This window comes from Prionailurus viverrinus, chromosome A2, assembly GCF_022837055.1.
Source record: "Prionailurus viverrinus isolate Anna chromosome A2, UM_Priviv_1.0, whole genome shotgun sequence".
In the NCBI taxonomy this organism is placed as follows: domain Eukaryota; kingdom Metazoa; phylum Chordata; class Mammalia; order Carnivora; family Felidae; genus Prionailurus; species Prionailurus viverrinus.
In genome coordinates, this window is record NC_062562.1 from 15,817,556 (window position 1) to 15,831,176 (window position 13,621).

Sequence of the window (13,621 nt, forward strand, 5' to 3'; positions counted from 1 at the left end):
CCCAGCACCCTAAGCTGCCTTCCTGCAGGATGGAACTGTGATCATCCACACTGTACGCCGTGGCCAATTTGTGGCAGCACTACAGCCCCCAGGGGCCACGTTACCCGGACCTGTGTCCCACCTGGTGCTGGGGTCAGAGGGCCAGATTGTGGTACAGAGCTCGGCGTGGGAACGCGTCGGGGCTCAGGTATGGAAAAGGGGTGCTCAGACCAGAAAGGGGTAGTTGGTGTTCTGTCCTTGCTGACACCTCTTGCTTCTTCCAGGTCACCTACTCCTTGCACCTGTACTCAGTGAATGGGAAGTTGCGGGTTTCGCTGCCCCTGGTAGAGCAGCCCACAGCCCTGGCAGTGACAGAGGACTTTGTTCTGCTGGGCACAGCACAGTGTGCCCTGCACATCCTCCACCTGAACAAGTGAGTGCCACTGTTTATGAGTTCACGGGTCCTCAGGGTGGTAGTCACTGTAAGAAGACACCAAGAGGTGCTATCCCCCAGCCCACCCCCACCCCTCTCTGGTGTGCACCCACAGCCCCTTACCTGTCTGTGGGCACATTCTTCATGGCTGTCTCCTGTCCCACAGTGGGCAGAGAAGGTACCTGGGAGAATGAAGAGACACAAAGCTAACTTGCACTTGAGAGCATATCCCTCCTCCCTGCAGGCTGCTCCCAGCTGCGCCTCCTCTACCCATGAAGGTGCCCATCCGAAGTGTGGCTGTGACCAAGGAGCGCAGCCATGTGCTCGTGGGCCTGGAGGACGGCAAGCTTATCGTGGTGGGCGCGGGGCAGCCCTCTGAGGTGAGGATAAGGGCAGGGCGGGCCTCGATCGGGGTGGGGGGCCGACAGTCCTGGCCCACTTCTCCCCGATCCTACTTCCCCCAGGCGCGCAGCAGCCAGTTCGCGCGGAAGCTGTGGCGATCCTCCAGGCGCATCTCCCAGGTGTCCTCAGGGGAGACAGAGTACAACCCTGGAGACGCGCGCTGACAGCCGTCACACAGGCTCCTCCCCCGGCGGGCCCCGCCCTTGGAGGCCCCGCCCAGGAATCGGCGGGAACCCGGAGGAGGAGGAGACCAAGAGGCCGCGGCCGGGGGTCGGCCCGGCTCCGGGGGTGGGCGGGACCCCACCCCCGCCCAGCTCAGGGATTGGTGGGCGATTCACTCCAGGAAGTCCCGCCCCTCGCCGGCAGAGGGGCCGTCCGGAGTCTGGCACTGGCCTCAGCGGCAACACAGCACTTTTTTGCACAGTGTGGGGCGGGAGCCCAGGCTCCCCAGCCCCGCGTCCCGGCAGAGCACGGGGACCGGACTGTGGCCTTAATCTCTAAAGGCGGCCCCTCGCTCTCCCTGTCTCGGCAATAAACCTGGCCTGGTTTTGTAGCTGCTTCGCCTCCGAGTATGCATGCGTGCGGCGTCTCCGCCTGCCTAGGCCACCGTCCGGGCCTCGTGTCCCCCTGGCCCGTAAGCCCACCAGGGCGACTCGTTCCCTCCGCGTGGCCTCCGTTTCTCCAGCCGCGCCGTTCCGGTCCCTGTGGGCCCCAGCCACCGTTTTCTCCTGTGGATGGCTGCCAGCTCTCAGCGCGCTCCCGCAACACCTCCGCACGTGTGCGCGTCCCTGCGCGGGGCGGGGCTAAGGGCGGCCACGCCCCCGCGCGCCCCCGCGCTCGGGCCTAGGCGGCTCCTCCGCGGGACCGCCCGCCTCGCGCCGGAGCTGGCCTCCCCAGGGTCTCCACGCAGCCGTCCTGGCTAGCCCATGGTAGCCTGGCAGCGCGGAGCTCCGAGCCCCGCCAGCCCGAGTGGATCCCGGGAGCCTCCGAGGGACGGCCGCTCCAGGTCAGGAGAGGGGTGGGGACAGAGCCCCGGTCTCCCTGGACCGGTAGAACCGAGGGCTGCTTTTCTGTTCCCCCACCTCGAGGCCCGTGATCCTGCGGATGTCGCCCGTCGGGCCGGCGTCCGTGTGGGCATGTGCGGGCGTATTTTGTGGTCTGGAGATGCGCGCGCGCGTGTGTGTGTGTGTGGAGGTGGGGATTGGGGAGAAGAAGCTCCAGCCCCGCAGCAGCGCGGGGGGGGGGGGGGGGGGGCGGGGTCGGGCAGACACGGGCCTGGCTGTGGCTAGGCGCTCTAGTCACGGGCCCACCTACCAACCAGGATCCGGGAAGGGCCCCTTATATGGTAAGCGACCCAGTTGTACAAGCCCCACATGTGGCAAGGGCCACCGCCGTCGCTATCCCAGACCCACTTGCAGACTGGGTGGGGAAGTGAGTTTGGAGACAAGGCCGGATGTGGTGGTGGATGTCGGGGAGTTAGAGGGCCTTCCCCCAGGTTTCTTGTCCATGCCTTCCAGGCAACATCCCTCCTCAGCCCAGAGGAGGCTTCTCTTACCCAGACCTTAGGAAGCGGGTCCCAGCAGGATCCGCCCCGTGGTCTGCATGGGTCCTGGGACTGAGTAGTCCTGGCCTTGAGGTTTCTAGCCTCAAAGGCCTCTCGATTCCCAGATGAGCAAGGACAAGGGAGCCTCTGAGCCCATATACTCTGCCCTTGCTGAACCAACCAAGGAACCTTCCTGTCCAGTTTCTGAGCAGGAAGTGAGGGCTAAATACCGATCCTGGAGAAGTGGGGCCACAGTCGCTCCAGGGAGCCCTGTTTTAGAGACTTAGGGTGTGGGGTTCCTAGGCTCATGCTGAGAAGTCTGGGGGAGATTCCCACTAAGCAGGCCTCTGGTCTGGCTCTGGCTGAGGTGGGGATGGGAGTTGCTCGTCCTCCAGTACCATCCCTGGACTCAGACCAGGGGGGTTGCTAAGGTCTTTGAGATAGGGAAGTTTCCAGCCTGCTCTCCTCCATCCTGAGCTGCCGGCTCCTCTAGCTTTGGCCAGTGGGGGCTTAGCTCTGTCAACCCCACCCCCATCTGACACCGGCGGAAACTGGTCCAGGTTGGTGAGTGGGGAAGTGGAGGGGGCGGTGGTAACCAGCCCTGGGGTGAATCAGGATGCAGTGAGCCAAGAGAGGGGGACAGAGTCTACCAGGGGACTCCTGACATCAGGCCTGAGGAATTTCTCCCGTCTCGCTACACATAGCCCCTTTTGGACTCCGAGAAGTGTCCCAGCTCCTTTGCCTGAGTGTTGGAATGACACTCCAACATCTTCTCCAAGAGATGCAGTCCATGGGAGCACTGCTAGCCAGCAGAGCCATGCTTCACAACTCCAGCCACAGGGAAGGTAAGCTCCACGTGGGTAGGTAACTGTCAATCGAAGTTTGGGGGCACTGGGTAGGTGGGTAGGTCACACACAAGTCCAGTTACAAGTTCTGGAGTCCCCGTACCTTGTGCCTTGCCTGCACCGGATTGTGGAAATAACTGGCCTCCAGGCAGAAGTGAGCAGTAGCATTTACTTGCCTTCCAGCTCAGCTTTATTTTGTACAAATCTACAAGGTCTCGTGTGCAGAAAAGCCCCCGTCGGGACCACCATGAATCCATTTGCTCTCCCGGACTTGGTGGGAGAGACAGGACACACAGTCTAATGCCCCAGTAGACAGAGGAAGTAGAACAGGAGCCAGGAAAGGGAGAGACTGGAAGAGATCAAGGAAGTCTTCCCCAAGCAGGCGGTACCTGCCAGTGTGTCAGATGGAGAGGGTACAACCACAAGAGCAGACGTCTGGAAACCTGGGAGAAGGGTACACCTGGAAAGGGCTAGGTGTCCAAGAGTGGCAAGCAGAGGGGAGGCTGCGAGAGATGACCAACCAGCTCCTGATGCCATGCTATGAGTTTTTGACTCTACGTAGTAGGGACTGTTGTTTCAAACCTTTTGGGCAGCAAAGTCTAAGTGAGGCTACCCAGGGATCCTAGCCTTGATTCCTTGCCCTTGATCCTGTTTGTCCTTTCCTCTACAGATAAGACCTGGAGGGTACAGGGCAGGGACAGGGAAGAGGTATGGGGAGGGGGAGCCCTGGCCCCCAATGCCTCCTCCCCATTCCCTCCTGAGCCTCCAGGGGCCTCAGGCAGCATTATCCCTGTCTACTGTGCCCTCCTGGCCACTGTGGTCCTCGGTCTGCTCGCCTACGTGGCCTTCAAGTGGTAAGTAGTCTGGGCACTGCCCTGTGGCACACCCTCCCCAGCTGGACTCCCAGCTAGCTCCCTCTGTCTCAGTGAAGGCTGGAACAGGTTGGCGGGTCCCCCCTGCTCCCCACAGCTGGCGCTCCCATAAACAAAGACAGCAGTTGGCCAAAGCTCGGACTGCGGAGCTGGGGACCTTCGACAGGGACCAGAGGCACGGAGACAGCATTGTTTTCCTGGACAATCCTAGCGGTCAGGAGCCCTGCGCCCCCAGTCGGGGTGAGCCCCCTTTCCCAATCTACAGACTTTCACACCTGGCTGTGCCGTAGCACCCGGCCCACCTGACCCTGTTGTGCCCCTCACATCTCCCACCCTAGGGCCACATCCTGAGCTTGGCTGCCGCCTCTACCTTCACCTCCCTCAGCAGCAGCAGGAGGAAGTGGAGCGGCTCCTGGAAGTCTCAGACGAACCTGACAAGGGCTGGCAGGGTCTGGCGGGGCGCCTGGGCTACCAGACTGATGCTGTGGAGGTCATGGCCCAGGACCAGGTGCCAGCCTACACCCTGCTGAGGGACTGGGCTGTCAAAGAAGGCAGCGGTGCCACTCTCGGGGTGCTAGAGGACGCCCTGGCTGCCATGGGCCGCGAAGACGTGGTCCGGGTTCTGCGCCCCCCAGCTGAGGGCTGCTCTGTGGTGTGAGCGGTGCCGGCACAGCCCGGCCGCTCAGGGAATCTGCTTTGGTGCTTTTCCTTTCTTGGGCTTCCTGGCACTGGTGGCCTCAACCTGCCTTGCTCTGGGGGAACAGAGAAGATCCGGCCACCACTCAGCTCCCCTTGTCTGGCCTTCCTCCAGGACGGGGACCAGGATGTGGGGGGGTCAGCAGTGAGGGGTGGTCCTGCCCTCCTCCCTGCCCCACCTCCCCTCACTTAGCCTCAACTGGTTTTTCTATTTTTGTATCTCGTATTAAAGGCAACTTTGGACTACTGTGCCGCCTCTGACTCCTTGGGCCTGAGAGATGGTTGGGTTGCTAGGAGGCAGAGGCCCAGAAAGAGAAGAGGGTCTGCGGGAAGTGGGAGGAGCACGTGAGGTGGCAGGCAGCATGCTCCTGTAGAAGATGTGAGCACTCTGGAGGCACAGGCTGGAGTTCACATCTGCACCTTGCCATTCGCTGGCTGTGCGTGTCAGGGAGCGATTTTTACCTTTCTGAACTTGAGCTTTCTTAGCTGGAGAACAATACATAGAATGGCACATTTGGTATTCCCCCCCCCCCCCCCCCCACCGCCCCTAGACTCTCAAACTGGCACTGAGGGGCCTGGGGTTTGAGACCATTTTGTGATTCTGCTGTGACTGGCATCAAGAGGAGACTGGAGGCAGACTGGCCCTGGGAAGCCAGCTACCGAGGGCCTCAGGTCACTGCTAGTTGAGAAAAAGGAAGAAAGGTCTCCTTGTAAGACCCATGCTCCAGGCTCCAGAGGGAGTTCCAAACATGCTTCCACGGCTGCTTCCGTGATTTCCACACAAGCCAAGGGCAAGCAGGTCATCCCGCCCACCTGAGGGGCAGTTGAGAGCAGGGCAGCTGCAGCCAAACCGCCTGCACCCCATGCATCCCCTCCCACCCTGAAAGGAGGAGTGGGCAGGCTGGTACCGGCCTTTGGAAGAGTTTCCTACAACGGATGGGCCCTGCTCAGGAAGGAGTAGGGGCCACCATCCTGACATCCATGAGGCTCAGGCACGTAACCAACACAGCCACCCGAATTCAGGAGTCGTGGGATTCCGTGGTGGCCTAGGGAGGCCTTGGGGAGATCCTGTCCTCTGGCTGACAGAGGTGACTGGGGCTGGCTGCTTAAAATAAGGAAGGGGAGGTTTATAGCCACCTCCAGCCTAAAACGACCCCTGGGCAATAACCCAGGAGGGAAAGCAGGAAAGGCCCAGCATCTAGTCCGCTAAAGTGAGACCGGTGCACTCGACCTCGCAGCTACTTGGGCAGGGAGTCGCCCACCCACAGGGCTCTCAAGGATTGGACTGGCGATGAATGTGGAAGCCTGTGCCGAGGGGCACCGAACAGCTTCTGCATTAGCTGGTGCCCCTTCTCACAACCGAGGGGATTGGAGTCTGAAGTGTCAAGAGGTGTGTGGAAGGGGAAAGATTTTGGGAACACTAAATAGGGAGCTAAGATAACAGAATTCCTCTTCAAAGGTGTCCTGTCTGAAACTCTACAGCTCCCTGGTCACCACCCTTTAATGGGAGGCCACCTAAATTTCCTTAGAAAATCTGAAACCTGGAGCCTCGGGTCGAACCATGAATTTGACTTGGTTGCATGTGAGCAGCAGCAGAAGACAGGGCCGCTCCCCTGCACCACGAGCCCACCCAAGAGAGAAACGCTCCCTTTTAATGTGCATGTTAACTGAAACATTCTGAATAACTCTCAGATGTTAAGAGGGCTGAATCAGAGTCCATCCATTCGATATAGTATGTGCTTTAAACAGTTTTGAAGGCTGCAGAAAACACTTTGTCTATATTGTTAAATAGTGGGTCTAATGATTAGGACTTTAAATGGGGGTTTTTCGCCTTCATTAACAATGAGGATCTGAGGAACCGAATTTTCCTCATCCAAACACCACCAACTCCCGTCCTCAGGGTCGTAAGGATCGAATGGGCACGACCTGAGCACGAAAAATGCCCAGCATAACCCGTGTAACCCGCAGCAGGCGAGTGCACACCAATCCACACCGATCCACTTGGCCCAACCGAGACTTAGCAGGCAATAGCCCCTTCCCCAAGGGCGTTGCTGCAGGAAGCAAAAGAGCCCTGGTGAGGAAGAGATGAGACCAGTCTCTTTGTAAAGATAGCCCCAGATGGCCTGAAGCCTTCGGCTCTCCTCACAACGCTGACAACTGGTGCATCAAAGGGTGGCGGGAGGGGGTTTGCCACTGAGCCCTGCATCCTCCAGGAGCTGCCCACTCTCACAACCCGTGCACTGTACCCCGTAGTGTCCAAACCCAGTGTCAGGATGCATGGTGGGGGAGGTCAGGGAACCCAAACATCAAAAGAGCATCCCAGTGAGCTTGGGGAACTCAAGTTCTGGAGGGAAAAGGGCCAATGCTCCTCCTCAGCCAGGAAGTATAAAGGGGAATTCTCATGCCCTTCTCCAGACTGACTTATTTAAAACCGAAGTAAAGAAGCCCACAGGCCCACCTCCTTGCTCTGGAATACATGTTAAAGCTGATTCCACCCTGTATACAGGCACAAGATCCGAGGGCCAAAAGTGTCAGTCACAGTGAGACCTGTTGGGGACAAGGCCTGTGATGAACTCCAAGTTCAAGGATTAACTTTGGACTTCACACACCTATGGCAACCGTCGCTCCTTTCTCCAGTGACACCACCATATAGAAACATGCTTGACTAGCTTTTAGGGAACACACGTGTCAAGTTCTTTAATTGATTTTATTTTTTACATAAAAAGTTCAGTAAAAATTGGATAAAGTAAAGTGATTTTAAGCAGTAAATCAATCTTATCAACATAGCACAAGGCTGGCCAAAACCACAAGGCAGCCTGCTTTGGAATATTTACATGATAACAAATTAAACCTTGCAGGAGAACTTAAACTGTCCTTACAAAGTCTTCCTGTGATCTAGCACGTAGAGGCTAAAAGCAAAACGAAAAACAAACAAAACCAGGAAAAAACAAATTATTTTCAATATATTCACATATACATTAAAATATAATACAGATCGTCAGGGTGAGGGGTCGTGGGTGGGGATGCGCATGGGTCTGTGCGCTGACAGCACCGCCAAGGAGGAGACCCAGGTTTGGGAGTGGGGCTAGGCCTGGCCAGGATCTTAGCAGGGTCCTTCCCTAAGCCCTTGCCTCTGATGGGCCTCCAGCCACACCCCAACGGCTAGTGATCAGGGATCACTTGTTGTAGATGGAGCTCATTTTCCTGGTTTTCAGTTGAAAACCTGTGGGTCTGAATTCCCCAGGGCGACACGTCACCGGTAGCATAGCCCTGACAGAGGGGTGGGACGGCGGGCCCGCAGGATTTCTCCGAGTCTGTCCTACCTGTTCGCCTGTCCTCCCACCCTGGCCCCACCAGTCACTCTAATTCAGTGTCCTCTTTGGGTTTGTAAACAGCCCCAAACTTCTGCATGTACTTCTTAATATACTCCTTGGTTTTGTGTTTCACATTCTCATTGCACTCCAGGTCCTCAGGGTTCTTACAGTACTTCAGCTCCTTATTCATAACGCCGTGAGTCAGCTGTCCAGGACACAGGAAGAGAGACCACAGTGGAAATGATTTTAGCGGGGGAGGACCAGCCTGGTGCCTCAGGGCCCTTCTCACCAAGACTGAGGTTGAATCAAGAGACAGGCTGGGGCAGGCTGGTGCTGGGGTCAGCAGAAAGGGGAAGCTCAGCTCTGTAAGTCTGTTAGAAAACACCAACCCTATCCTCAAGTAGGGTGCCCTCTCTTCCCAGACCTTCCCTCTCTCTTCCTGGGTCCCCAGCCCAGGCTTCTGGCAAAGAAAAGCCACTTTCTGTGGTGAAAGGCACACGGTTTTCCCAGAACACTGCCAGACCACAAGCAGAGGGGAGAGGGGATACCTTGCGAGCTAGGTGTTTGAAGTCTTCAGTTGTGGTGATTCTTCCCACTTTGCAGTCAGGTTTCCGGTAAGGGTTCAGGCACTGGACGATGAACTGGGACATCTGCAGGCAGGAGAAAATGCACACACTGCTCAAAAGTCCAGAGAGGGCAAGGGCCTGTGCTGGGGAAATAATCAGACAGCCAATCCTTCCCTTCTCACCACTCAGGCTGGCTGGTTTAGACAGAAGGATGCTACTCTGCCGGGGAGGGGCGGGGGGAGGTGGCAAAAGAGAAGATGACCCTAGGTTGGGCCCGGGAAGGAAAGTGCTTCCTGGGGTAGAGGGAGCAAGCCTGACTTTGAGCAGGAGGGGGAGAGCCAGGGCAGGACTCCTCTGCTGCATCTCATGGTAGCCCCAGGTTTCAGCTAATAAATCTCAGGTGCTTGGCACAGAGTGGAACTGAGTTCTCTGAGCCCAGGAGGCACAGCAGAGAGAGTGTGCAAGTGCTACCAGCAGGAGGCTCAGCAACCCCAGAAACACAGGCATTTTGTTATAGAAGGTCACTTAGATTCTGTGTGAACTTCTTTTAATTTTTTTTTTTTTAACTAGGCTCCACACCCAATGTGGGGCTTGAACTCAGGACCCTGAGATTAAGGGTCACAAGCTCGGAGTCAGTCAGGGACCCCAGCGTCACACTTCATCTGATTCCTACAACACAATGTGAAGCACATGGAAGTGCGTGTGGTGTGACAGCTGCTGGGAGAGGACCCAGGGTAGGACCCTCTTCAACACACAACTCCAGTGTCCTCCCGAGCTGTAGCGTCTGTCCTACCCAGTGGCTCTCAAAAGAGACCCTGGCACAGGACCTCCAAAAGTATCTGTGGTGCTAAGATCCCAGGGTACAGAGGAAGCAAAGAGGTCAATGACAGCCATTTGGTCAGGAGGCACCCTGGACAGGGTCTACCCATCCCTGAAACTCAGGGAAGCTTCAGATGTTCAAAGAATAAGGCTATATCACGAGGCAGGCACTAAACAAAGCTGCTGGTGGGCTGGGCCAAAACACCAATAATTTCACTCAGGGACAGCGAGAAACTAAGTTTTATCCCTGGAAAGGGCTTTTATTCAACGTTTTTCTACGGCATTCTGGCCTCCATACTCTCTCGCTTCAATCCACTTCCCCAAGTATAGCCAGGGAATTCCTTCTTCCCAGCTTCAAGTCGGCAGTGGGGCCCTGTGACTCCCAGACACACAGACCCTGTATGAAGAAGCACGAGACTGTTCAGTCTCATCTTCCAACACCCCTCACATACCCTGTGCAAAACTCCCAGACTACTTACAATCCCTTGGGAGGGACGAGGCTTTCTTTTACTCCTGTACATTCTACAACCTGAAGTTCTATCCCTCCTGATCCACCTGGTCCATTCCTACCTGCTACACAAGAGCCCTTCGTGACACCCTGAACAGTGACCTCTAGCCCTGTGCTGGCACACTCCTCACACAGCCGCCATTACTTATTTACAGGTCTGTTTCCTCCAACAGTCAGTGAATCAAAACTGGAGTTTAGAACCTAGATGCCCGAGGCAGACCAGGCTCGTGGGCAGACAGCGGGAAACACACACTTCCAGTAGCCAGAAGAGGAGCTGCTTTCTCCCAATCCTGTGAGGATAAGGCAGCCACCAAATGAGAAGTCATAGAAACAGGACTGGACTTTGAGCCAGAGGACCTGAATTCAGGTTTTCTGTCTAGAACTTGCCTTGTCTGAACCTTAAGAGGTCCACCACCTGTGTAAGAAGAATGACAATTCCTGTCTTGCCTACCTCAAGAGCTGTTACAGGGATGAAATGACAATGGATATGAAAGTGCTTAATACCTACCTGTAAAGGACCATTCCAACGTGCCCTCGTCACGTGACAACTATACAGTCACAGAAGCAAGGGAACGCCCAAAGGCATTAGGACAAGAAAGGAAAGGGCTTAAGCTTAGGCCTACAGAGCTTAGTGCCCACACCCACTAAACCTTACCTCTTTTCTGAATACTTCTTTGCTTTTCTTAGCCAGCTCACTGGAGGTGTCTGCTTCTGCTGTCTTAGGCTTTTTTGACGTCTAGAAATGCAAAAGAAAACACAACAGTGGTGGCATGAGACGTCATGTCAGTGATGCCCTGCTGTTCCAGAGCCTTCCTTTCTTTCCCCAGCTGGGACACCTGACCCCATTCAGGAGCCTAAGTGGGCATGGCTTGGAGTCAGCTCGGCTGCTGTCACCCCAGTCTCACCGCATCTTTCAATCCTGGCATCTGGCTCTGGTCTCCTTCCTGTAAACCAAGTTCTTTGCCCAAAGTCAAAGTTACATCCTTGATGTAGCTATACATTTCCAGTTGTTTCAGAGTCCCCTTCCCTGAGGAGGAATGTGCTATGTGACAACGGACCACTCGGGTCCCTGTTCTGTGCTTCAGTACCCACACTGTCAAGTGAGGCTGGGACTCGGTGAGCCCCACCTCTCCTGGCTCTGACATTCTGTGATTCCAGGACAAAAGAAAATGCTCTGAAGACCTTTCACCACACAACTGGAAGGTCAGACCACACCACTGCCCTCAGCCAGGCCTTTCCACTCTCCGTGGATACTCGTCACCTCTCCTCCAAAGGCAGAACCAGCCAGACTGCAGGAAAACAGTCTCAGCATGCAGGGGAGGCTCCCTGGAGGTTGGGATCTCCAGCTTGGGAATGGAAAGCCTAAAGACATATCGTAGTACTGGGGGGGAAGGAGACCAGGGTCATCCAAGTCAGTGAACAGATGAGAGGATGCTAAGACACAGAAGATACTCCATCCGAAGCTGGTAAGATGATGACAAACCTAAAAATACTCCCTCTTCCAGCTGTGCTGGAGTCAAGACTGCCAAGTTCCCCCTAACTGGGCACCGCCAGGAGGTAAGGGGCCAGCAGCTGTGGCATTTGGAGCACCTGCCATGCAAGGCCATCTCCCCAAACCTTTGCCCACCACCAAGCATCAAGCCCCTCGCTATTAAATGTGCTTTTCCACGGAAAAGATCTAGGAGCATTCCCCTTTGAAAGATTTCAGATGGACATAGCAGCCACAGTTGCTATGACGGGTACTTCATGTTTTTGCCAGCTGCTTAGAGCAGAGAATTTTTCTACTCCCAAACCATCCCCCAGTTTGGATTCCTCTGTTTCCATAAACAGTATGAAGGCGCTGGTGATGAAGGAGCTGTTCAGCTCACTTTGCTCTGGACCGGCTCCAGAGAAAGGTGAAACTCCCTTGGCTTTGGGCTGCTACAAATCTGCTTTCTTTGATTTGTTATAAAAGCTTTACATATTTTCCATTTTTCCACTTTCTGAGGCTGTGGGAGCAGGAGGGAGAAGGCAGGGCAGAAAGAATATTACGGATTCAACCTGTTTTCAGGAAACAAGACCAAACAGCACACTGTAACTCTATTTTCAAATGTTTTGCTTTGGGATTTTGTGGTTATTTTTTCCAGTAGTAGGGACTGTGGCTGTGCTTCACAATAAGACCTCAGGTAGCAAGGGATCAAGAATTGCCTGACTGCGCCAAGGAAACTTCCAACACACCCTCAGCTGTTCTCTTGTAGCTCTCGGAAATGAGTAGCAATACCAACGGCTACAGAGAGCCCCTGGAGATGACAACCATCTCAAGGCTCCTGATCCTAGAGAAGAGGCCAGGCTCTCAGTGAGGGTACTGTGCAAACAGAAATGTTCTGCTTCCCTCTGAATGCGGTATGTGTTCAAAAGCTAAATAAATCTAGCATATATTTAACAGCTTTCTAATTGAATCTCTGACTTGGTGAGGTTGGTAGGGCTTTAAAAACACAGTTACAGAGCACAGTCCACTGAGCTCTGTCTAGGAGATTTCGTGGTCCTTTTGAGTGCTGAGCAACTGGGACTGAGAAAGGAAATGTTCAAATGAAGGGTACCTAACTTTACATCACAGAAATCATACACCAAAATGAAGCACTCTAGGGAGTACTGAAATTCATGTATGCCTCTTGGTCTGTGGTCTGCAAATGGCATGTGAAATGATTTCAGAAACTGGTTAGTGCTTACTTCAGCCCAATGCCAAGCAATACCTGGAGCCAGAGTCAGAGCCAAGGACAGCACCTGATGGACACTGACATGAAAAACCTCCTTTACTCCAGAAAAGTCCCATTTAAAATATTAGCATCTCTACAATACATAAACTTTTAAAACAAGTGTTAGTAACCTTCTCAAATGCCTATTGCCAAATAAAAATCCTTTAGCACCAGAAAAGACCATTAGCTTGTACCAACGGTCCCAAACATATAACAAGCTATCTCATGGGTTAGAGAACATCTACCTAATGCAAGTGGTCTTGCTGAGATCCCAGGAACCCATCAGAGAGGGGAAGGCACTCTGATGGGTGCAAAAGCAATGTTTTCCCAGGGCCTCAGCAATAATCAGCCTTTTCCATCTGCTGCCTCATATGGGGCATCAGCCAATGGAGCACTGTGGTGGGAATCTACGTGAACAGTGGCCAGATGAGAACACACAATGAGATGCAGGCAGAGGGCTCGGCAGACAGCCAGAGCTTCCTGCCTTGAGCAGCTCACCCTGCTGTCGGCCTTCATCTGGGACATGTCTGGATTCCAGGGAATCTGGTTGGAATATGATCAGACATGAATATGACAAGGAAGGCCCAAGTACCTTCACATTACCTAAGGTGAGGCTTCAAGTCCTTTTGGCTTAGAAGGGAATGACTTCAAGTTTTTTGGATGGCTCTGATAATCACATACTGGCTGTGTAACACGACAAATGCAAACTCCAATCTTTATTATACTAACAGAGATGACCATGTCACAAAGCCCACACGCCTTGGAACTTAGGAGTGTGGGGTTGGCTGAAATGAGTCCTGCCAGCGAGAGAGCAGGATATACCCACCTAATGCTTCTCTCTTCCTGAATTTAATTTAAATACTACCCCTTGGAACATGAAATGTAAGACATTATTCAAGGAGGAACTTT

General features: G+C 54.5%; 3 protein-coding genes across 14 annotated transcripts in view; 2 read left to right on the forward strand and 1 right to left on the reverse strand.

The window, feature by feature from the left end:
- Positions 1-1,367, forward strand: part of NBEAL2 (neurobeachin like 2) — a 29,710-nt gene extending 28,343 nt beyond the window's left edge. For 7 of the 8 annotated variants that reach the window (XM_047848755.1, XM_047848757.1, XM_047848759.1 and 4 more), the window contains 4 exons: positions 29-187; positions 264-412; positions 657-792; positions 877-1,367. In XM_047848755.1, the coding sequence (XP_047704711.1) occupies positions 29-187; positions 264-412; positions 657-792; positions 877-978 (546 nt within the window). In that variant the 3' untranslated portion in view covers positions 979-1,367. Of the gene's footprint in view, positions 1-28; positions 188-263; positions 413-578; positions 793-876 lie in introns of those variants that run through there. The other variant, XM_047848762.1, reaches the window with a different exon arrangement.
- Positions 1,368-1,507: 140 nt separating this feature from the next.
- On the forward strand, positions 1,508-5,018 carry LOC125160128 (death domain-containing membrane protein NRADD-like). Of its 3 annotated transcripts, none has more exons than XM_047848763.1 (5): positions 1,508-1,820; positions 3,062-3,202; positions 3,873-4,056; positions 4,172-4,314; positions 4,413-5,018. In XM_047848763.1, the coding sequence occupies exons 2-5, from the start codon at positions 3,112-3,114 to the stop codon at positions 4,730-4,732; spliced, it is 738 nt and encodes a 245-aa protein (XP_047704719.1). In that variant the 5' UTR covers positions 1,508-1,820; positions 3,062-3,111; the 3' UTR covers positions 4,733-5,018. The 3 variants fall into 3 exon arrangements, with proteins under 3 accessions (XP_047704719.1, XP_047704721.1, XP_047704720.1); XM_047848765.1 differs by lacking the exon at positions 1,508-1,820 and adding an exon at positions 2,043-2,917; XM_047848764.1 differs by lacking the exon at positions 1,508-1,820 and having other exon boundaries at positions 2,045-3,202.
- Positions 5,019-7,463: 2,445 nt separating this feature from the next.
- Positions 7,464-13,621, reverse strand: part of SETD2 (SET domain containing 2, histone lysine methyltransferase) — a 125,260-nt gene continuing 119,102 nt past the window's right edge. For all 3 annotated transcript variants that reach the window (XM_047838103.1, XM_047838093.1, XM_047838111.1), the window contains exons 19-21: positions 10,633-10,713; positions 8,633-8,734; positions 7,464-8,289 (exon numbers count right to left, since the gene is read on the reverse strand). In XM_047838103.1, coding sequence (XP_047694059.1) covers positions 8,128-8,289; positions 8,633-8,734; positions 10,633-10,713 — 345 coding nt within the window. In that variant the 3' untranslated portion in view covers positions 7,464-8,127. The remainder of the gene's footprint in view (positions 8,290-8,632; positions 8,735-10,632; positions 10,714-13,621) is intronic.